This window comes from Colletotrichum tamarilloi (genome assembly GCF_030869305.1).
Source record: "Colletotrichum tamarilloi strain Tom-12 chromosome Unknown Scaffold_79.1, whole genome shotgun sequence".
Classification (NCBI taxonomy): domain Eukaryota; kingdom Fungi; phylum Ascomycota; class Sordariomycetes; order Glomerellales; family Glomerellaceae; genus Colletotrichum; species Colletotrichum tamarilloi.
Window position 1 is genome coordinate 15,702 of NW_026849462.1, and position 22,169 is coordinate 37,870.

General features: G+C 50.2%; 8 protein-coding genes across 8 annotated transcripts; 4 read left to right on the forward strand and 4 right to left on the reverse strand.

Annotated features, from left to right (window-relative positions):
- Positions 1-943: 943 nt before the first annotated feature.
- Positions 944-2,060, reverse strand: CTAM01_12573 (uncharacterized protein; the record flags this gene model as incomplete). Its single annotated transcript, XM_060528578.1, has 2 exons — positions 944-1,361; positions 1,423-2,060. 2 exons carry the CDS (start codon positions 2,058-2,060, stop codon positions 944-946), a joined length of 1,056 nt encoding a protein of 351 aa, XP_060376732.1.
- Positions 2,061-5,073: 3,013 nt separating this feature from the next.
- CTAM01_12574 (FAD binding domain-containing protein) lies at positions 5,074-6,825 on the forward strand (the record flags this gene model as incomplete). The annotated part of the gene is made up of 7 exons (XM_060528579.1): positions 5,074-5,478; positions 5,549-5,835; positions 5,883-5,947; positions 6,015-6,093; positions 6,147-6,256; positions 6,326-6,550; positions 6,611-6,825. The coding sequence occupies 7 exons, from the start codon at positions 5,074-5,076 to the stop codon at positions 6,823-6,825; spliced, it is 1,386 nt and encodes a 461-aa protein (XP_060376733.1).
- A 356-nt stretch (positions 6,826-7,181) lies between these two features.
- On the reverse strand, positions 7,182-9,284 carry CTAM01_12575 (NADP/FAD dependent oxidoreductase; the record flags this gene model as incomplete). The annotated part of the gene is made up of 1 exon (XM_060528580.1): positions 7,182-9,284. One exon carries the CDS (start codon positions 9,282-9,284, stop codon positions 7,182-7,184), a length of 2,103 nt encoding a protein of 700 aa, XP_060376734.1.
- A 914-nt stretch (positions 9,285-10,198) lies between these two features.
- CTAM01_12576 (cytochrome P450 oxidoreductase) lies at positions 10,199-11,761 on the forward strand (the record flags this gene model as incomplete). Its single annotated transcript, XM_060528581.1, has 1 exon — positions 10,199-11,761. One exon carries the CDS (start codon positions 10,199-10,201, stop codon positions 11,759-11,761), a length of 1,563 nt encoding a protein of 520 aa, XP_060376735.1.
- A 230-nt stretch (positions 11,762-11,991) lies between these two features.
- Positions 11,992-12,735, reverse strand: CTAM01_12577 (uncharacterized protein; the record flags this gene model as incomplete). Its single annotated transcript, XM_060528582.1, has 1 exon — positions 11,992-12,735. The coding sequence occupies one exon, from the start codon at positions 12,733-12,735 to the stop codon at positions 11,992-11,994; it is 744 nt and encodes a 247-aa protein (XP_060376736.1).
- Positions 12,736-14,539: 1,804 nt separating this feature from the next.
- CTAM01_12578 (uncharacterized protein) lies at positions 14,540-16,421 on the forward strand (the record flags this gene model as incomplete). The annotated part of the gene is made up of 5 exons (XM_060528583.1): positions 14,540-14,732; positions 14,796-15,583; positions 15,638-15,923; positions 15,978-16,005; positions 16,064-16,421. The coding sequence occupies 5 exons, from the start codon at positions 14,540-14,542 to the stop codon at positions 16,419-16,421; spliced, it is 1,653 nt and encodes a 550-aa protein (XP_060376737.1).
- Positions 16,422-17,149: 728 nt separating this feature from the next.
- Positions 17,150-19,691, forward strand: CTAM01_12579 (uncharacterized protein; the record flags this gene model as incomplete). The annotated part of the gene is made up of 4 exons (XM_060528584.1): positions 17,150-17,201; positions 17,826-18,367; positions 18,442-18,754; positions 18,814-19,691. The coding sequence occupies 4 exons, from the start codon at positions 17,150-17,152 to the stop codon at positions 19,689-19,691; spliced, it is 1,785 nt and encodes a 594-aa protein (XP_060376738.1).
- A 615-nt stretch (positions 19,692-20,306) lies between these two features.
- Positions 20,307-22,013, reverse strand: CTAM01_12580 (uncharacterized protein; the record flags this gene model as incomplete). Its single annotated transcript, XM_060528585.1, has 1 exon — positions 20,307-22,013. The coding sequence occupies one exon, from the start codon at positions 22,011-22,013 to the stop codon at positions 20,307-20,309; it is 1,707 nt and encodes a 568-aa protein (XP_060376739.1).
- Between the last annotated feature and the right edge of the window lie 156 nt (positions 22,014-22,169).

The window sequence follows — 22,169 nt, forward strand, 5'->3', positions numbered from 1 at the left end:
TTAGACTTGTGCAGGGAGTAGCTCGAGGTGAACTCCGGCAAAGGCATTCTCAGCGACACAATGAAGCACACTTGAGCACGGCTTCACATAAAGCCTACGTCCAGGAGACTTATCTCTTGAGTTTCCAATGTATATTGATAGCTCGTTTAATGTCACCGGGATCGAAGGAAGGCCTGAAGTTCTCATCCATTTGCAGATACCTACTGTAGTTGACAGACGCTGATTGGGCGACAGCCGATGGGGGGGTCCTGGCCAGGATGATTCATAGTTGCTCACTTGCTCTCATCTTGTACACCCAACCCAAACTTCCCCAATAGCCCCTCGTCAAGTCGAGTTGACAGATGTTGACACATGGATGGTGCCGGATGATTCATTCTGACTAAATTTATATGTATGGGAAATAGTGACAGAGCGTTCCAGCCAAGTTGTAGATGCCCTTGAACAGTCGTTCATCCACAAATACATTTTGCAGTATATATTCAATCGATTGCTAGAGGAAAGCTTGAGTCCCATATCCTCTATAAATCTATAACGCCGACTACTGCCTTCCACATTCGTAATATGGCACCCGTAGTCAAGTAAGGAACCCCGATCAAGATCGATATTTCCACTGCTGGATGGCAAAGGACCACAACAGCACCTGCAACACCTGCAACACCGGCATCAACCCCATCGAGGCAAGTTTTCAAAATTTTGTACTCCTTACTTTCAACTTTCTACTTTCATGAGTGAAAAACTGTTTTGCCGAACGGACTGCCTCGCCGTGTGCGTGGCTATGAAGACCGGATTGAATCGACATCGCCTGAGTTTTGTAGACTTTCTTCGATATTTTGGTCCCAGCTTTACTTGACGGCTCGCTAACATTAAATGCCATTGTTGGTGATCAGGTGTAAATTATTTCTTTGTACCGATATATATACATGGTAAAGTATAACGATTTCAATCAAGAAGAGCCATCTCTCTTCTTGACGAGGTCTGTCTCAAAATCTAGTCCGGCCTCCGTTCTCACCACCCCATACAATGAAGAAGAATCGAATGCCCGCCCTTGAGTATCTGAAATCTTCTTCGCTTCCTTCAGATGCCCAGCAGCAATATCAGCGATATGAAGACGTACACCGGCCTCCTCCGCACAGCTCAGACCATGCCCGACATCCTTCATCGCCAGGGACAAGTCAGACCACGGCCTCTCATCACGAGGCGGTAAGTAAGCACCAGTCGTCAGGCGTTTTGACATGCCCTGAGCCAAGGGTCCAAACTGCTGTCCGAGAAGATCCTCCATTGCATCGCTACCGAGTCCGGACTTCTCCGCAAAGACCTGGGCCTCTGCGACCAGCTCCATCATTCCCGCGGTCACGAAGTTTCTGCGGCAGGTTAGCCCGATTGCATCATATCTGATGGCATTGTTCGACGTCTTCTACTCACCCAGCCGTCTTCATGATGCTGGCTTTCTGCACGTCTTCCCCTAGACAGATGATGCCTCTGCCCATGACGCCGACGATGAACGGCTTGATCTTCTCCACGGCATCATCGGGTCCAGCGATGATCCAGAGCAGCTTACCCTGCGCAGCGACTGGGCTTGCCCCAAACACCGGCGCAGCAATGAATTGGGCTCCCCTTGCTGCCAATCTGTCTTTCGCCTTTGCAGACGACAGGGGGTGGACCGTTGAGGTGTCAACAATAATCTTACCTGATAGATCAGCTGTGGCTGCGTCGTTTAGGATTGCGTCCAACGTCGCCTCGAGTGCTTTGTCGTCGCTGAGTGAGATGAACACAATGTCCGTGTTTTTGACGAGGTCAATGATGTTCGGTTGCGGCGCGCCTCCGGCTTTCTCTAAGGGAGCGCCTCGAGACATTGTCCGATTGTGAAAATGGAGGCTTCCGGCAAAGTGCGTTTTGAGATGATTTTGCAAATTTGTAGCCATGCCGAGACCCATTGACCCGAGACCTTGTCGACTCGTCAGCATGCGCACGAAGCTTAGAGACAGGAACAAGTAGGTGCACCCACCTATCCATCCCAGCCGGGGGTGTAACGCTGAAGATACGATTGAAGCTGCGCTCATTTTGTTGGTCGGCCAGATAATTTAGGGGTGACTGAAGTTTGACTGTCAACACGATGTGATTCTGACAATTGACTACTTGATGGATAGCCAATGGGTCGCAGTGATGGTTTCCAGTTATCCGGCACATAAGCTCTCTAGAATTACTTGCCAAGAGTGAGTCAATCGTTGAGGTAAGCCGGACATCTGCAGATGGGCGATCCCCGCACCTCGTCCGTCGGCGTTCTCTCCCGAAGCCCTACTCCGCTTTCGGCGTTACGGTAAGCCAAAGAGCACTATTACATGTTAAGGCTAAGTACAAGCCTTTAGTCATTTGATGCGGACTCAACCTGGAAAATGAAGTCATTGGGTTAAGAAGAGCTTCTCAGACGGTTTTAAAAAATTCCAAGTCTTCAGGAGTTTGTACGAGGCATCTATGACTTTGAGTTCACCCAGGAAGAGGTTGGTTCACCATGCTTAAGTCCAACAACACTGCAATCTCATGTAGGCATGTGAAAAACTTGAGGCGCAACAGATGTTCTTCGTCGATGAATGGGAGGCAGCAACGTGTATCATCGACAGGCCTACATGTGGTGAGCCCTCACCCATAATCAGGGTACTCGTCCACAGACACTGGATCCATTTCTTTTCCAAAGGGATATTAACGTGATTGTTGAAGTCTTTCTCGGGATTAAAATGGAAGGCAGAGGCTTGTAATCATAAGTCAATAGGTAATTGTTAAGGCCCTAACCTCGAGCCTGAAGTGCACTCGTCGATGGATGCCAGAGCAACGAAATAACTCGCCGAGATCCAGACATTTCTGAAAGCACAAGCGTACCCATCGAGAGGGAGAGGAAACCTCATGAGCGGCACCTTGTACAGGGGTGGTTGCGCTCTGATTGTGAGAATTGAGAGCTATGGAAAGAGATACAAAATAATCAGCTTCAAAACATGCTAGTGAGACTGCTTGGGCAATGTTTGCGGACATGTGGCTCATGCCCTCGTTGAAGAGAACAACGTAGGTCGAGATTCCAATAGTCCTACCAAACGATTACGTGCTGATTATGAGACCGCTGTCGACTGTGATTAGTTTAAGCGGATTGCTAAGTTGAGCTCCTGTGACGAGAGTCGTGAGAAGCCTAGAGCGATGCCGAATAATATTGAGTACCCCTAGACTGGATTGCTACTGCCACGGTTCGTGGTCGCGATGCATACGATGAAAACCACGGACATCAGGAATGCCACAATGGTGATCTAACACACTCACTTCGCGGTCATGCAATACCACGCGTCAGCAATCTTCTTGTTTTTCTTTTCACGATCACATTTATGCGGCTCTTTTTGGGAAGAGAGACCCCCAAGTAGTTTGGTAACACCCTCAATGGTCCCAGGCAACATAGGTTGCTACAAACCACTAAACATTAGAAGAATAGTAAGTTGGTCTTAGAGCCTTGTTGTTTGATATTTGTTTTCCACGCCTTTTCACCTGTCAATCTCTAATCATCAGACTGCACAGACTTCATGAAGTTCTCACCCAACTCGCGTTTGCAAGGATCGGCCCGCCATCCCTTGGCTGCCCGGAAGTCCCCGGCCGAGACGGCAAGGGTGCACGGCCACAACGTTATAAGGCGGATCTTAATCCATGATGTGTCTCGGGCTCGGCCTCTGGATGAATGGGAGCCGAGGGGATGGCCTACGTAATACTCCCTAACCACTCAGTACATATGAATTGTGCTACGGAGTACCACAAGAAAATTCACTTTGTGCTTGCAGGTGGCTGAACTAGTGGGCGGGCCGCCGCCTGGCACGCAACATTCCTTCCAACGCTTTTCAGATGCTGCACTCCATTTCGTGTTTCCTGTAATCTCGGCCACACTATCTTATCAAGTATCTGGTTGCTATTTGAGTTTCCTAGTCCTGTCAATCAACCAAGGAACCTCAAATTGGACACGTCTTGGCGCTGGCGAGAATGCCGCTGTCAGATAATACCCGAACTGCCTATTGCTTTGCCGAAAAGATCAAACTGAAAACCGCTCACTCATTGGATATGAAACCGCCTCCCACATGTCCCTCTCAGTGAATCAAATTTTCTCCGACATGGGTTCGGCACAACGGTAATCGACAAGGGCACCTGCAGGTGGACTCCATTCGCGATAGTCTGGTCCAATAGCGGACCAAGGGACGAACTCCGACGCGTTGCCACGGTGGGACTCATTTGACGGGCCCTGTCCTTCTCCGCGACGTTGGAGCTCGCCTGTGGTAGCGCTCCGTTTGGCTCTGTTTGTCTGGAAATTCGGAGAAGCAAGAATGAGCTGCCACAGCTTGTGAGTTCCTCAATACTATAGAATTGCGGATAGAAAGTTCGGCCTCGTTTTGGGTCACTGTGCCTAACTGTGTCGGCATGTCGCCCCTTCGGAACAAATACATACTTAGGGAAGGGAGTAGGACTTGGAATACTCCGGTACTAGTAGGCATGTAAAGTTTAACCTAGAACGTCCACGAAATTGGAGTTGCGTTCAGGCATGTCCTCACCTATTGTCCACCTTCTCCAAATTGCCAAGTGCGTTTCGAAAACCCCAAATGAACAAGATTACATATCAAGATATGTGAATCGAGACAACTATTGTTTTCTCAACCGTCTCGCTCCTTCTTGCACGGACCCCGGCAGTATCCTCAGGTTGATGGCGAAGACTCCTCTCTTTCGGTCACCGTCCAATAGCTTCGCGTAGTACCGCCGTTGAGTCCCGATCACAGGGTTATGTCTCCATCAAAGAGCGGGTTGCGCCGCAGATCGCGGTCGTCTTGGCGGAGTGAGGGCGGTCGTAACCCTACATGGTCCCTGTCAGATACAGGCGAATGCAACGGCTTCCTGGCCCCGTGTTGGTTCTCCTACTGAGGCCGAAGCCGACGGATTTCTTTCTTGGCTTCTTCCTCCGTCAACGTGACATCTTTCAGACGATATCAACGATTCGACAGTGAGAAGTGATACTGAACACGAAAACGTGCCTTTCCTGTTCGTCTAAAAGCGACGAGTACCATGCTGGACGTAGTCATTGTCGGAGCAGGCGTCGCGGGCCTCTCGGCCGGCATCTCGTTGCGCCGTGCGGGCCACGTTGTGCGCATCTACGAGCGATCTGACATGGACAACGAGGTCGGCGCCGCCATCAACGTCCCTCCCAATGCGACGCGGTTTCTCACACGATGGGGTCTCGACCCCAAGGCTTCTGGCTTCGTCAAGGCTGGGCCTGTTCATTTCCAGGATCCCGTCACGATGGAGATCACGTCGACGCTATCACACGCCGACAACGAGGAGTTCTACGACGCCGATCTCTGGTACGCCCACCGCGTGGATCTGCACGATAGCCTCAAGAGGATAGCGACCGATCCTGCCGGCCCGGGCGTTCCCGTCACCATCCATCCCAACTCGTGGGTTGTGGGATACGTGAGTGCGGGGAAGATCCCTGCCAACATTTCCACCGCGATGGTTGCTCTTTTTGCTGACTGTTTTACAGAATCCTGAGTTGCCAGCTGTGCATCTCCAAGATGGTGACGAAATTGAGTGTGACCTGGTTGTTGGTGCAGATGGAATTCACTCTATTGCGGCTGAGACTGTCCTCGGCCGCAAGAATCCTGCCGTTGCGCCTCTTCTCCATAATTGCTGCTACCGTTTCTTGATTCCTGCCGAAGTTCTTGAGGAAGATTCCGAGACCAAGTTTTGGAATGAGGACGCTGATGGACTCATCCGTCTTTTCCCCGACAACAAGACCAATAGGAGGCTAGTGTCATATCCATGCCGCAAGTAGGTGCATTGTGCCCTCGAGAGATGGACTCTATCTGACCTATTAGCAACACCATCCACAACTTCGTGGGTATATTTTACGATGAAGACATGAAGGACGTTTCCAGTGAAGGTTTGTGCAAATACCACTCAAGGAACCGTCTGGGAGTTGATGAGGCTTACTCATACCGTGACGTTAGATTATCAAGCCGATGTCGACAAAGCGCAAGTAATTGAAAAGTTTGCTGGGTTTCATCCAAGCCTACTGGCTATTATCAAGTAGGTCGCGTCGAAGATAGGCGCCGATTACCCATGGTTAACGTCACAATCAGCAAAGCAACTGAGATCAAGCGATGGCCACTGTTGTACCGTGCTCCGCTACCGACCTGGCGGAAAGGGAAGATGGTCATAACCGGCGATGCGGCGCATCCAATGCTACCTCGTGAGTGCTACACCGTATGGACGGTTTTATCCTCGTTGATTTAGTCGCTGATATATCGTCTGTGCGTAGATCAAGGGCAAGGCGGTGCCATGGGTCTCGAAGATGGTTTGGCTCTGGGTGTCGTGTTTGCAGGTGTGTCTGATAACTCTGATCTCGAGAAGAGGTTGGACCTATTTGAGAAGATCCGTCGAAACCGTGCCAGTGCCATTCAAATTCTCAGCAACGTCGGAACCGACCAGTCCAGTCTCGTCGAGAAGGACCTTTTGGAATTTGTCGCAGCAGATGAGATCCCGAGTATGTTACTGCTGTTGCCCGTGAAGATGAGATAGGGACTTTGCCACTAACATCTCGCAGAAAATCCGCAAGAAAACTTGGCTTTCAACTTTGGGTATGACGTTGTCAATGAGGCTATCAAGATCATGGAAGAATATGATCCGTCATCTCATCTTCCTCACGACTTCTTTGAGGATGATTCGTTCGACATGACTCATGTTAACGGAGAGTTGTCGAAAATGAGTGGACTTGGTTTCATCAAGGTCGAAACATGCATCAACATCGACACTGAGTGAATCAGCGTCTATCTTACTAAGATTGATCACGAGAAAGAGCCTGATTGGCCTTCATTATGGTCAACAAGCTGGGTTTCTCAGCATACCACAAGGCGTGAGGGGACAAAAAGTCAGGAAATTACTACAACAGAATGACACAGAGTAACAGAGGACGAGCTTGCAAGCCGTCATTATTGTGCAACAGACCAGAATACTACAGTGCCAGTGTATAAAATTAGTTGCGAGACGGCAGAGCATAAGAAGACAAGTCACTATTCTTGAAAATCCCTCAGGCTGAGCTTTGACATCCCAATATTGACGAAGGGATAGCTAACACACTTGAGCGGAGGAAACTATCTGCGAACCATTTCTCGGTCTTAACTCCAAACATCCTCAAACCATCTTTTTGACTTCTTCCTATCCTGTCTCCAGCTTTCGACCTCAGAGTCTTTCCAGCTATTCGTCTGTTTCACGACGCCATGGACCGCCATGCCAACAGCTTTCGCCATGTTCGCGGCACCGCAGATGTAGAAAGCGGCATCGTCTTCCAGCAGCATTCTCCTAACTTCATCACCTCTGGCTTCCACTTTGTTCTGAACATAGCACTTCTCATTGCTTGCCCTTGAAAACGCTGTCACCACCTCCAATTTCTTGGCGAGGGGTCCAGCTATCCACTCCGCAAACTCGTCACGGTAGAGATAGTCGCTCTCGTTCTGACATCCGAAGAACAGCATCATTCGGCCGACATCTTTGCCTACAGAAGCAAGTCTAGCTCGCTCATGGATAAATGCGCGGAAGGGGGCAACTCCAGTACCGGCTGCCACCATGATCAGAGGCACTGATGAAAGGAACGGCAGCTTGAATGTTGAGCCACGAATCTGAGCATGAACACGGCATGAGTCCATTAAAGCTGTTTCTGACGGAGAATGGCTCCCAGGTTGAAGTCCAGATAAATATGTGCTCGTGAGTCCAGGGACTGTGATATCTTGATTTCCGAGTAATTGCGACGGCTTAACTGACACAGTCAGACCCACACTTCGGGGTGATGTGATGCGTGAAGTGGAGATAGAATAGAGACGTGGCTGCATGGCAGGTAGGAAGTCGATGATGAATGAGAGTGGTAAACCAGCCCATGTGACTGCCGGGTCGACGGCAATAGTGTTCTCGAGAAGTCGGGCCAAGGTCAAATGGTTTGCTTCGAGAAACTTGGAGTAAACCGCCCTGTCATTGCCGATTGTCATCAGCTCCGACTTAACCTTTTGACTTGGTGCGAATTGAGCCAATGATAGAACTGTCTCGCGAGGAACTGCGGAACATATCTCCAGATAGTGCCGGAACAAAGCCTGCACTGTTGTCGGACTGGGAACTTTTGGCTCCTTGTCTGCCGACTGGAGTACAACGCAGATGGCTTTTAGTTGCTGAGATTGGAGTCCGAGAATGCGAATAAGAAGGCTGATTTCCTCATCTGGATTCACGGGCCAGATAGCGATGTGATCTCCAGTCTTGTATTTGATTTCGGGTTGAGCAGTGAGATCCACTTCAAGATCAATGCAACTACGGCCTTTCTCGTCGTATTTCGCGAGGTCTCGCTTAGCCTTGACGGGAAGGAAAGCAATAGGAGAGTGGAGTGTGGTTGCCTTTCTCGAATGCGGTTTGTAGAACGGTTCGCCTTTATGCAAGTCATTGCTGTCGCTCGAAACAATACCTACACTGGGCTCGTATGCTACTTCATACTCCTGGTAGTCGAAATTGGAGACCAGAGTCTTGAAAAGGCTCTCTTTCCAGTCCATGAAGTCTTCCTCTGTCGTCCGGGTAGCTTCATCGCCCTTGCCAGTGGGTAGAACCGCGGTGGCGTTGAATTTGGACAAGGCGACGACGACATCATCTATGACTTTGTTGTAGAAGCGATAGTTGCTGTTGCCGCAACCGAATGCGGCGTATTTGAGTTGGGCGAGGGAGACACCAGTGGCTGCGTCAGCCCAACTAACAAAGTCTTGAGCATTGTCGCTTGGGTCGCCCTCACCGTAGGTCGACATGATAAACACAGCAAGCTTCGACCCCGGAATAAGAGAAACAGTCTCTGGGTCATAGTCGGACAGGTCTGCTACGAGAGCGTTGAGCTTGGATCTTTGGTGGAAATCTCGAGCAAGGCGGTGAGCAAAGGCTTCTGCGGTGCCGGACTGGGAGCCCCAAAAGATGACAATATCAGATTGGAGCTCTTCGATCTTTTCCGAGATGTTGCGTGTCTTCTTTTCAATAAGGAGATTCTGAGTTCGTTGCAGTTGTGGTTTCTCAAACCACTTATAGCGATATGGGTCTCTCCTCGGCAGAAGGCTTCCTTTGTTGAAGACATATATGGAGCCCAAGACAACCAAAGGTAAGAGAAAGATATCGTCAAAGCTACTTTTCTTGGAGACGAGGTTGATAGCATTAGCAAAAAGGCAATTCTGGGTGTTGTTTATGCCGAAGTAGGCCTCCATACTGGGCAATGAAATTGGAGGAGTCGGGTTGAAAAGAAGGGGGAAATGTCCGGTGTTGTGGAATAGCGCCCAAGAACAGAGTCTATTTTTGCATTTTGTATGACGAGGATTCTCAACAAATAGTAGCCCACTGTCGAAAACCGAGTATGAGCATGTGTTTCCGAATGCCGAAGACTGACGCCAAGGTGACCATCGCAAGAAATTCAGCTCGATGGGCTTCAGACATGTACTGCCTGACACAATTGGATAATTTCGCCGATTCTCTGGTTTACATACGTACTCCTTGTCATCCTTGAGCCTCCGACGCCCATTCAGCCTTGGAGATATTGAGATGATGTTCGCTCCCCCACGGGGTGAAAGTGCCGCCCCGCATGCGGGGAGGTCGGCCGCGAGGTGACACATCGACTAGGCCCTGCCAGCATTCATATATGATCGTCGTGCAATTAGATTAGGAAATGTTTCGCCGAAAAATATCTCGAGATGGTTCCAAAATCCGCAACACCGAGTTTTCGGCGATATCTTTCTCCTTCGAGAAATCGCCCAACCCCTCATTTCAGAATATTTCTAACATCCGCGCGTCCCTTGCCTCGTATTCTGAGATGTATCATTGCGGACTGAGTTGCCGTTTGTATCGTTCACTGTAGTTCCTTGCTTTTGCAGTTAATCCATCGCTATGTGTATCCCGCGGAACTAAAGACTCGATTTGGATGCCTTGTGACAGACGCGTGCCTGTGTAGCAACTGCAGATGATTTGGACCGATTCCTGACCTCAGTCATCGAAAGTGAGATATAAGACGCTTCCTTAACATCCCACGGGGATTAGTCGTGGTGATCAGAAAATTACCAGACATCTCATCAGCGACTTCACAGTAACAGCCTCTACATACACACTTCATGTTGGTCTGATTTTCACTATGCTCGGTCTTCTTGCGCTGGCAGGTGTTGCCTTTGCAGTCATTTCCTATCTCGTCATTCGACCTATCATCTTGTATTTTTACGACCCCAAGGGACTTCGCAAATACCCCAACTACTCGCCCCTATCACCGTTGACGGACCTCAGGCACTGCTATCTCAGCGCCCAGGGGTTCAGATCTAAGGAACTGTACGAATCACACAAGAACACCGGCTTTCCTATCTTGAGGACAGGCCCCAACGCGCTGTCTTTTGGAGATACTAGAGCTATCAAAGACATCTACGGACACAGCACCAAGTGCGTCAAAGATAACAATTATGTTGTCTTAAGTGGGACGCATCGCCACCTTTTTGATGTAGTGGATAAGCCCGAACATGCCCGCAAACGCAAGCTACTTTCTGCAGCCTTTGCTATCAAGAACCTTGAGAAATGGGAGAACAAGGTCGCTTACACGGCTGAAAGACTCTTCAAAGTCTTTGACGGAAAATGCACCGATCCTCTCAAAGGCACCATCCCCTGTCCTGCGGACCTGACTATTGACTTCAACCACTGGATCAACCTCTGGACAATCGAAGCGATCAACTACATCACTCTCTCGACTCAAATGGACCTCTTAGATACCGGAACAGATGTTGTAACAGCCGAGAAGCGCGATGGCACAACTTACAAAGCCCGATATCGTCACTCTATGAACCAAGGAGCCATCGCACAGGCGGCTTTTGTGTGGGACTACGATCTCTGGCCATGGGTAGAGTGGCTGTCAAAGACGATCCCCAGCCGATGGCAGAAGATGTGGAAGGACTTTGAGCCATGGGACGATTGTTATTACCATGCCGCTGCCGAAAGGTTGCGCAGATATCAGAGCGGGGAGCAGCTCGACGACTTCTTTACTTATATGATGGAAGACAAGACTGGAAGCCCAAACAACCTCGATTGGGGTGAAATCGTGGCGGAAGTCGGCGCCATCATCAACGCTGGATCGGATACTACAGCTATCGCCTTGACGCACATCCTCGAGATTTTGATCAAGCACCCGGACAATATGAAGAAGCTTCGCGAAGAGGTTGACAGCGTGTTGGACTCTGATGAAGTCATTGCTTCTTATGACAAAGTCAAAGATCTTCCATTCCTACGGGCTTGCATCGACGAAGCTCTTCGTATCATCCCGCCAACCTCTGCACCTCTTCCCCGCCGCACACCACCAGAGGGTGCTCGTATTCTGGACGAGTGGATTCCTGGCGACATAAGTGTATCGATGACAATATACGGCGCTCATAGGGACCCTAAGATATTCCCAGACCCCGAGGCGTTCAAGCCTGAGAGATGGCTTGACCCCGAAGAGAGCAAGCGAATGGAGCCCTATTTCATCCCATTCTCAACTGGAGCCAGGGGTTGTATAGGAAGGAATATTTCGTACCTAGAACAGATCATGGTTTTGGCCTCGCTGGTTCACAGATATGAGTTCGCTCTACCCTCACCTGACTTTGTGCTGCAGAGACATGAGGCTTTCAACATCATCTGTGGAGCTTTGCCGGTTAAGATCTGGCGGAGAAAGGTGGAATAGTGATAGCTTGTTTTGGGTAAGATGTAGCAGCTGTATCAATAGGACGTTCTCTACCTTACATAGGAAACGGTTGTATTCAAGTTGCTCGTTCCTTTTTCACTATCTCTTCGGACATAAGAGATCTTCAGAGTGTGAAATACTCAATGCAGCCTTCCGATTTCGTACCACATCAAGTCCCCCGATTCTTTACCAATTCTTCACCGCCAGTCGGCGCTCGCGGCGTAAGGAACTCAGTCAAGCATCCCTAGAGATACCTCAATCATCCCGACGAGTTGAGACATGTTGTGTATAATGGGTACCGTCTTCCCGCTGACTGTCAGGTGGCTTTCTGTTGAAATTGGCGAAAAGAGGATGGGATTTATACCGATGTCAAGCGCCCCCCTAATGTCGGACCCTACAGAGTCACCAACCATATAGGTCTCGCTGAGACAACAGCCGAAAGCGTCGATGGCGAGTCGGAAGATACCCTTGTCTGGCTTACAGCAACCTGCTTCTTCTGAAGTGATCATGTAATCTACAAGATGCTGCACCCCGATGGCTGTCGCCTTCTCTAGTTGGTCCTTTGCTTGACCATTTGTAATTATACACAGACAGACACCTTTCTTCCGCAGCCATACAAGTGTCTCGATACTTCCCGGCGTCGCTCTTCGGCTGCCGCGATAAGCTGGTCTATAGATGTCCCGCAATTCGGCAATCTTTGCGTCGTCTGGGACATCGAGGCCTAAACCCTGAAAGAATAACCGGACCTTCCTGTAATCGGTTTCCTCATACGTTATGATCTTTTGGAGATACTCGTCGTAGGCTGATTGAAGCGATGTGTTGTACTGAGTGATGAGACTTGTCAAGTCGAAGCTCGCAAGGGCGGGATACTTTTGACGTATCGCTGAAATACCGCAGCTGAGTGAGTGGTGATGATCGAACAAAGTGCCATCAAGGTCGAAGAAAACTGTAACCTTGGAGGAAACTGGAGGCATATTGGATTCCGGCCTACTCGGCTATGTCTCTTGGGGTTTGTAGTAACTAGAAGGTAGTAGAGAAGTCGGGAATAACAGTCGATGGAAACAGCGAGCATGACAGGTGCAGCTGTAGATGGGGAGGGAGTGCATCTGAAGACTAAGAATTTGAGTGAGTAATGGGTTAAACTTTCCATGTGAGCTTGCACCATACTGAAGGCTGGAAGTCTTGAACATTGATGGGTAGCGTGTGGCTGCTTGCAAGGTTTACGGGCTTTGAGTACTTCGAACGGAAGCACCTTTGGGATCAAGATTTTAATTTTCATAGACGCCTTGTGCATCTTCTTTGAGGTAGACCAGACCCTTTCCCGAGTACTTTTAGGCGTCTTCACTACGCAGTCATTCATCTAAGGCCTGAACTTTTCGACCATCAACTCTTGATATCATTATTCATAAAAGGCGTCTCAGATGTAGGAGATATTATTGGCAGTTCCTGTCCAGCTTCATAACGGCACTTTGCCCGAAAAACTACAACCAAGTTTTCCACGTTCTAGATGATGATTGGAGGCTTCTGATTCATCATGAATCTCCTCAATCTCTTGAGTTTGAGATGGAAACCATTGAGAGTGATTCCCAGACGGATTCATGCCGGGCCACCCTGCCGCCTTCTGCTTATCTTCGATAATCCAGAAGAGAGTTCATGGAATACTAATCACCGTGATGTAGACATAATTCTAATTTTCTTTTCTTTTTTCTTTAGGCAGTTTTCGGCGCTCTTGTCGTTGGCTTCTATATGCAGTCATTCACGGCGATGTAGCTGGCAAGACTGGACATCCCGATGACCCGGTCCAACGGACTATTATCGGAAACTGACATATATCTAACTTGATTTAAGATTGCTATATGCCAGGGTGTCTTCCGTGTGATTCACAATGGTAAGTGACTTGACTACAGCTGTGCCGTCATAAGCCTTGCTAACTTAGATTTCATGGGTTACCACTGGTGCAGCTGCATGATAGGACCTCCGCATGCTGCACATCGGGATGATAGACTAACGTCAAGCCCATCTACCTCCCTGCCGGATCCATTGTTGGATTCAACGTCTCAAGAAAGGTTAGAGATGACGCCAGTGTCTTTAGTCTTGTGCGCAATGGCCTAGTACGGAGTGCCGAGGTGGAGTTTGAATTTCACTTGCGGAGTGGAGTAGTCGGGGCCCGGCCTCCAGTTGTCCTAAAAAGGAAAAGAACCGCCGGATTTCCGGCGAAAACCTTCTCGATTTGGGTGACAGAGTTGCTAGTCTCGACAGAGTCAGCCCGACTCAAGCCCATGCCGTTTCGGCGGGTCAACACATATCCTTTGCACGATGATGTGCGGATATGCTCCTTGTCGCAAACCCGGCCAACCACGAGCTGCATCATTCTTGGCATCCTAATCAACGAACTCCCGGGAATGGCTATGCCAAATGCAAAGTGTAACAGGGCTTCTTCCCCATGGGGGACATCGTTAGCTCTCGGGCATCTTTCCCCAGAACCTCTCGAGATGCTGCTCCCCGCACTCTGATTACATGCAAAATCATTGGATAGGCCCGTGCCAAGGTTCGCGACGGTCTGCTATCTAGAAAGCTTGGACGTGTCGAAAGTATAAAGAGTTCATCAGAGTATGTTTAGATGAGTTTATGCTTGGACAAGCCTCTTGCCAGTCTTCGAGTCGCGTCACCAACTTAGAAGCTGCTACTTTGGTCAAGACAGCTGTGATTTACCTCATTCTCTTGACTGTCCTTGTTAAACGTACTTAGCCCTCATCTTCTCTCCACGACGTACCAGCCATGTCCGATCTGGAAAAGCGAGCCTCTCGCAGCGGCTCTCAAAGCCAAGTCGAAGATGTGAACAATACCATCCTGGCTCAGGCCGATGCGCCTATCAACTACGATAGTGATGGCATCAAGGGAATTGTGCGCTCGCCGTACGTGCTAGGTGCCGCGCTGCTTGCCTCTTTCGGTGGCTTCTCGTTTGGCTACGGTAAGGGCCCGGACTTTGCTTCTAAAGTGCGACAGTTCTGAACACCTTGCTGACACCCACAAGACCAGGGTGTCATCTCCATCATTCTCGTTATGCCACAGTTTCACGAGTGGTTTCCCGAGACTGCCCCAGGCGGCCCCAGATATGGCTTCTACACCGGGTTCATGACCGGCATGCTCGAGTTCGGAGCCTTCATCGGCTGCCTTTTCCTCCCGTATCTCGCCGACAAGATCTCTCGCAAGTGGGCTCTGACTATTGCAACCTTCTTCTTCTGCGTGGGGGCTATTATACAGACCGCTGCTCACAACTACGGAACGCTTGTGGCGGGCCGCACCATTGGTGGCGTTGGAGTCGGGACTCTGGCAATGGGTGCGCCGCTCTACATCTCAGAAATTGCGCCCCCAAACCTTCGCGGTTCCCTCCTCGTACTCGAGTCTATCAGCATCGTAATCGGTGCCATCATTGCGTATTGGATCACATTTGCAACAAGACACATGGATGGAGAATGGGCATTCAGACTGCCTTTTGCTCTGCAAATGGCCCCGGCCCTGATGGTTGGTCTTGGAATCCACTTCTTCCCTTTCTCGCCTCGCTGGCTTGCCATGGTGGGTCGTGATGAAGACAGTCTGGGGTCTCTGACCAAATTGCGCCGGGTCCCACCAACAGACGAGCGAGTCCAGGCCGAGTGGAAGGGAATCCTGTCTGAAGTTCGCTTCCAGCAGGCCATGCTCGCTCGGGAACACCCAAGCTCCAACGCTTTCACGGCAGAGTTGAATCAGTGGGCAGACCTCTTCAAGCCCAGATACCTGAAGCGCACGACTATCGCCCTTGGTATTCCTTTTTTCCAACAGGTAATGATCCGTGATGGGCGCTGCCTGATGTCATAGTGCTGACAGCCATTTCAGTTCAGTGGGATCAACGCGTTTGTGTATTACGCGCCAACGTTCTTCGCCGCTCTGGGACAAAAGGGAGACATGCCCCTTATTCTCTCCGGCATGGTCAACATCTGCCAGCTTGTTGCCGGTATCCCCACGTTCCTTTTCCTCGATCAAGTTGGTCGCAGAAAGCTCGCCATTGGTGGTGGTTTTGCGATGGCTGTTCCCCACCTGATCATGGCTGGGGTTGTCGGCAAGTTCAGCTCGTCGTGGGATGAGCACCCCGCAATGGGCTGGTTTGGTGTCGCTCTCATCTGTAAGTTAATCCGGGTTTTTGATTGTAAACAACAATTGCTGACACGTTCTGCAGATATCTACGTCCTTTGCTATGCGACTTCGTAAGTTGACGACCACGTTTCGATATCATACTCACGTGCTGACTTGGTGCTATCTTAGTTACGGCCCTCTTGCCTGGACGTTGCCTGCCGAGGTCTTTCCTAACTCCAAACGCGCCAAGGGCGTTGGCGCTGCGACTGCCATGATCTGGCTGGCTAATTTCATCATCGGCGTTTGCGTACCAGAGATGGTCATTAAGCTTGGATGGGGCACCTATCTGTTCTTCGGGTTGTTCTGTGTTGCCGCGGGTGTCTTTTCCTTCTTCTTGGTGCCCGAGACTGCCCACAAGTCTCTCGAACAGATTTCTGAGCTGTTTGGTGATAATAGCGTGGTTGAGGAGCAGGATATCCGCCGCCGCATCGTAGAAGAAGTCTGGACCGACCCCAAGTACAACTCGGTCACTGTGTCCCGGGCTTGAGTTGAGGTCAATCGAAAGAATCATGATGTAGCGATTTGATGAGAAATGTCTAGTGAAATATGAGAAGACGCGGAGCACCCACTGCGCTTATTACAACCTGAAGTAATTCATTGTAGTGTCATATCAAGTGATCTTGCATCTGCGGGCTCCCCTGGCTCCGTCTTGTCCAAGGCATGGTGTCTGTAGCCACTGTCTTGGGGGCGTCATTGTTCCACCTTTCCCCTCTACGAAACGAGGATTCGGGTGGCAGACAGAACATAGGCGCGCTGCTCGTTACGGAAACGCTCGCAAGCACTTCACTTTACCCGTTTGCGAATAGCCAGATGAAGGACTTCTGTCCAATCAGGCCTATTTAGCAGACCTTGACTGAAATGCAGAAGAGCGAAACCGACACTCATCCGAGGCGTCACGCACGGATACGGGCTGAGGGGAAACCCTAACAATTAACGTAGCACGCTTAGGTAGAAGAACATGAGAACAGCGTGGAGTAGGGCGAGTCAGCGTATGGATAGGCCGCTAACTAAGCCACGGCTAGGCCACATGCCGCTACTTTCGCCGAGTGATGTCCCTCTTTATATGCCCTCTACCGCCCCATCTCACTGAGCAGCTCATCGGCGAAATGCTGCCAACCTGAGCGCCATCCTATGCATCCCGTCTCCTCTTTCCCATCATCCTTCACTCCTTAATCTTAGCCATGGTCTGATTGTCCTTCTCCGGGACGGGAAGGGATGGCTCCACCACAGAGACGCGAGCGGATTGTGCCCTGCGTGAAATGCAGAGGTAAGTAGGATTGCGGGATTGCCAGTTCGATGATTGGTGATTTTTCCGTCTTGATTATCGGATATAATGCCGTCTTACACGCACCCCGAGCAAGCCGCGGAATGCGCGGGCTGAAATCCTCAACATCACCCCTTGTTTTGATTTTGGTGATGTCAAGTGAACGTCGAGAACTGATTTGATCGATTGCTGGGACACAGAAAAACATCTGAAATGTAAGACAATATCCAATTTTCCCGTCCATCGGAACTTGTCCTGGGTTGAGGTTTCACGGTAAACGTATCTGTTAATCGGTTGTATTAACCTCTCCTGGCTTCTAGGTGATGGCGACATCCCGTGCTCTCACTGCAAGAAGTCAGAGTCCCGGTGTACGCGAGTGAACAATAAATTCAGGTTCAAAAGAGTAGTTACGACTGAGAAACGATTTTCATTCGACGTCGATCAGCCTTGGTTACAAACGACCCCGGACACTTGTAAGACCGACCCTCTCCCTCTTCACTCGTTGACACATCTCAGCTCTAACACAAACGTGGCACCGTTAAGTCCAGGCTCGACCTCTCGCTATTGTCGATGAATCCAGAAAGCCATCGGAAGATACACCCTCGAAACTAAAGCATGCATTAACAGCACCGATTTCCGATACCATTTCTCAAAATGGAGAAGCAAACAACCAACACGATGACCAGATTCACGACCAAATAACCGTTGCGGCAGAACTGCTGCAGTCCATCTCACAAAGAGAACACAGTAATCCATCCGAGTCCATCGGCACGTCGAGAGTCCCTACCCATCAATCTCGACTTCGAACGAATCAGTCGCCCCCAAGAGGAGAAACAACCCCTGAAGATGTTCCTCAAATAGCGCTTGAAGATGCCATTGATCCCAATCTCGCTGCTACTCCAGCAGCCTCTTCCACAATAGAAACCCCATACTCTGGATTTTCAGCTCCCAGCCCGTCGGTCCCACGGTCGATACCAGATGGATGGGATCGAAGGACTCCTGACATTGGAGGCAGCAGATTGAGCGTACTCTCCCAGCAATGGCAACTACCTCTGGGAGATAACCGCGGACGATCATCTTCGGTATCGAGAAGCCTGGGTGGAGAGCTGCACCTTGGTCTTCAAGAAGGTTGTCTTATTCGTTGCTTCATAGAACATCTGGCTGCAGCTGTAAGTTGGGTACTTGATGCTGGACGAATTGGTCGGATACCTCTATCCCCTGACTTTGCTAACAGCTTCAACAGTTTGACACGACTGATAGGGACCGACATTACGTTACTGTAGTTCCGCAACGAGCTATGCATAATCCACTGCTGATGAACGCAATCTGTACTGCATCGGCCAGGTTTCTCACACAGATCTGGTCAAAGAAGCCGCCAAATCAGGTTATAGACTTTAATGGAATTCCTCTCCCGAATTTAGACAAAGAGTCGGCGATCCACTATCACAGCAAGTCCATCTCCTATCTGATGGATACTTCGACTGATCCTGCAAACCCGTGTACGGACGATGCATTGACTGCGATTACGATTCTACGATATCATGAACAAGTAGACAGTAAGAGATTCGACGATCCTTTCAAGGCAGAACAGTACTAAATGATCTCGATGTTATAGCGCACCTTACCGGAACCGATCACGAAACCTACATCAATGCTGTCCAAGCTGTCTTCCATGCTCAACAGGAGGAGACAATTGGACTCTTTAGCATCGTGTATCACCCTCCCCGCGGTCTCGACATATATGCACCGACTATGCCCTCTTTACGACATTCTGCAACTCTAATTGCCCTCCGCCAAGAAATATGGTCTGTTCTTCTCTATCGAAGACCATTTCGATTACCCCTCTACGGAACCGAAGACTGCTCCTTGTTCGAACCTGATTCCGTTGCCGACGACTTTGACTGGGCGAATCGTATTCTGGTCTGGTGCGCATACGTCGTCAAGTTCTGCTTCGGTGCGAATTCCGAGGGGACTGTTGAAACTGAAGATCCGAAAATAAGAGCCGATCAATGGAAAGCCATCGAGGCCTTTCAGCATAATTGGGACACGCACCAGCCACCTCACTTCAAGCCCCTTGCCTACCAAGAGCGAAACCCGGAAATGGGGGAGTACTTTCCCACAGTATGGCATGCCAATGATTGTCAGGTGCTGGCCCTCCAGCACATTGAACTCATGCGAATCGTCTTGGCTGTGCACGGGGCCAAGAACAAACGGCTAGGCATCGGCGCGCAAGCTGCAAACCAGGTGCTGGAGGAGACCCTGAGGGAGTCGACCAGGAAGATTTGCGGTTTAGCTATCTCGAATCGGAAGGATCAACCATCAATGGTCACAGCTGGAGTCGGTGTGTCGTTGTGTGGGGAGTACTTCCGTGACGAAGGGGAACAGAAAGCTGTAGTTAGCTTCATGGATATGCTTGAGACGATGCATGCCTGGCCTACGAGCTCAGTGGTAGATGCTTTGAGGACGGCCTGGAGTACGCACACCAAGGTGTGAGGCATTATCAGTAGGCAATTCATACGATTGGATATTACTGGCAAGTCACATCAATGTTGTACCTGAACCATTTGATCAGGTGGCTCTTTGGCATGGATATCTGATGCACTTTGCATTCAACATGCAATGGGGAGAATAGGCAAGATTGCCGGTCAAACTATGAGTTCACAGATCTCTTTCGGTCTTTGCGCCATTTGGTCCCAGTAAGCGGGGCAGCAAGTTTGCTAGATACCATGCCGTTTGCCGGCTTTCGCTTCTCTGTTTCTCGACCAACAACCCCAGCTCGAGCCCTTTCCTCCAGGGTGGTAGACTATTGATCATCTCCTGAACATTATTTTCAACTCTCACACACTAACCACTGCAACCGTGATGGAAGAACTCTACCCGGAGACCATCATCATCATTATCGTGGCGAAGCTTCTGTTGAGGCGTTGAAGCCCGAGGCTATTGGCACCGGTAATGTCTGCCAACCATGCATTTTCCTATTCGAGTCAAGATGCCTGAAGCAGATAGCTGTCATACTATTGTCAAGGTTCTGGGACATATTAAATGCACATGAGTGAGAAATTCGCATGAACGCTCGTAACAAAGTCTAACAAGCTATCTACACTCTTCCTACTTTGACTCGACATCACCTCTCCACTTCTTGAACTGCCGCGCGGGCAGCTTGATATTAAACATATGGTCAATCTCCATCACGCTTCGTCCCTTCATCTCTGGCAAGAAGAACCAAGAAAGCAGGACTCCTAAAGCACACAATCCGACGTAAATAAAGCCCGTCTTTCCTCCCCAGTTTCCGGCGTCCGGATTGTAGGCGAGAGGAAGAAGGAAGTTGATTAACACAGACGACCCTTGCTGAGCAACGCCGCCGATACCCTGTGTCTTTGCTCTCAACCTCAACGAGCTCGTTTCGCCCATGATCGCATAGCCGGCAGGCCACGCGCCCATACCACAAACAATGATGATGGCGATGCACCCTCCGGCGGTGAAATACGCGACTGCAGGTCCTCTCCATATGCCAGAGATACCTACAGCAATCCAGAGTACAGTAGAGATTGACATCGAGATCAGTGTGACCTTTCTACGTCCAACTCTCGATAGAACCCACAGGCCAACGCCATTTGCGAATGTGCCAGCAACGATGCCACCGATCAGGATCATGAGACTGGTGCTCGACTTCATGCCGATGGTCTGCAAGAAGTAGCTTGACTTGGCAATGAGGTCGAGGCCAAACATCGCTGGGAGCAAGTTGGCCATGACGACAATCATCGTTCGTCGAGTATTGACGCCCTGGAAGCAGGTCAAGTACGTCGCTCCCGATGTAGCCTCCTTCTCTTCCGCAATGCTAGCCCGAACCTTCTCTAGGACCTTCAATGCATCCACTCTAGGTGCGTAGAGTTTGCGTGAGGACTCGAGAGCTCTATCGGACTGCCCGCGTTCTTCGAGATATGCGGGACTTTCGGGGATGATGACCGAGAGGATAAGAGGAACAACTGCGAGAAGCCATTGGGACCCAAAGGCGACGAGGTATCCGGTCCTGTTAGGTGCTTTGTTGACGAGGAAGACGACAATCGATCCCAGCAGTTGACCCAAGAGATTTCCCGTCGGCACCAAGCCCATGACCGAGGCGCGCAGAGACGTCGGCGCTGTCTCGGAGATGTACGTCATTGCGGTGACTTTGAGTATTCCAATGGCAATTCCTTGAACCGTCTTGCCGGCGAAGAAGAGGGCGCGCATGGTCTCGATATCCGCGGGGAGGTAAGAGAAGAAAATGCCTGCGACGCCAACAGCGCAAATGATAGCACCTGTCCGTAAGCTCCAAATGCGCCCGATGCGATCCTGATACCATCCTGCAAAGACGGAGCCGATGGCCATGCCGAGGGGAATCGCGGCCGACCATAGCGACACCCAGAGTGATGGAATGATCCATTTGTCCTTGTAAAGTTCTCCATAATCGTGCTGGAAGGGCTCGACGGCGACGATGGAGCCGACAATCACCAACGTGTAACCCCATCCGATGACGACGATTGTCAGGGACAGGCAGTACGCTACGACCTTGGGGTACTGGCGAATGGCCTGGCCCAGAGGCAGGTCCTTTTCCTCCTCTGGCACATTCGTGACAGACGTGGTGCTGATTGACTTCATGAGAGGGTTCGTTGACTCGTCTCGGACGCGGCTGGTTTCGCCTGGCGCAAGATCTCGTTCTCGTCCGCCCCTCGTCTCTGTTATGTAGGACGGAGAGGGCGACTCCGTCAACTCGATGTTGTTGGTCGTGATCGACCCCCTGTCGCCAGGGCTGATCTTATCGTGAAAGGGGTTCATCGCTTAGCAAATATTTGCCAAAACTTTAAACGAGCGAATGGGGTAGACAGAATTAGGTATAGCTCCGCGCAGAGTGAAATGAGATTTGACAATGATTTGCTGTGTGTTCCCCCGGCAGTTATTTGCGCAGCTTTCTAGAGTATGATTGTGCGTTGG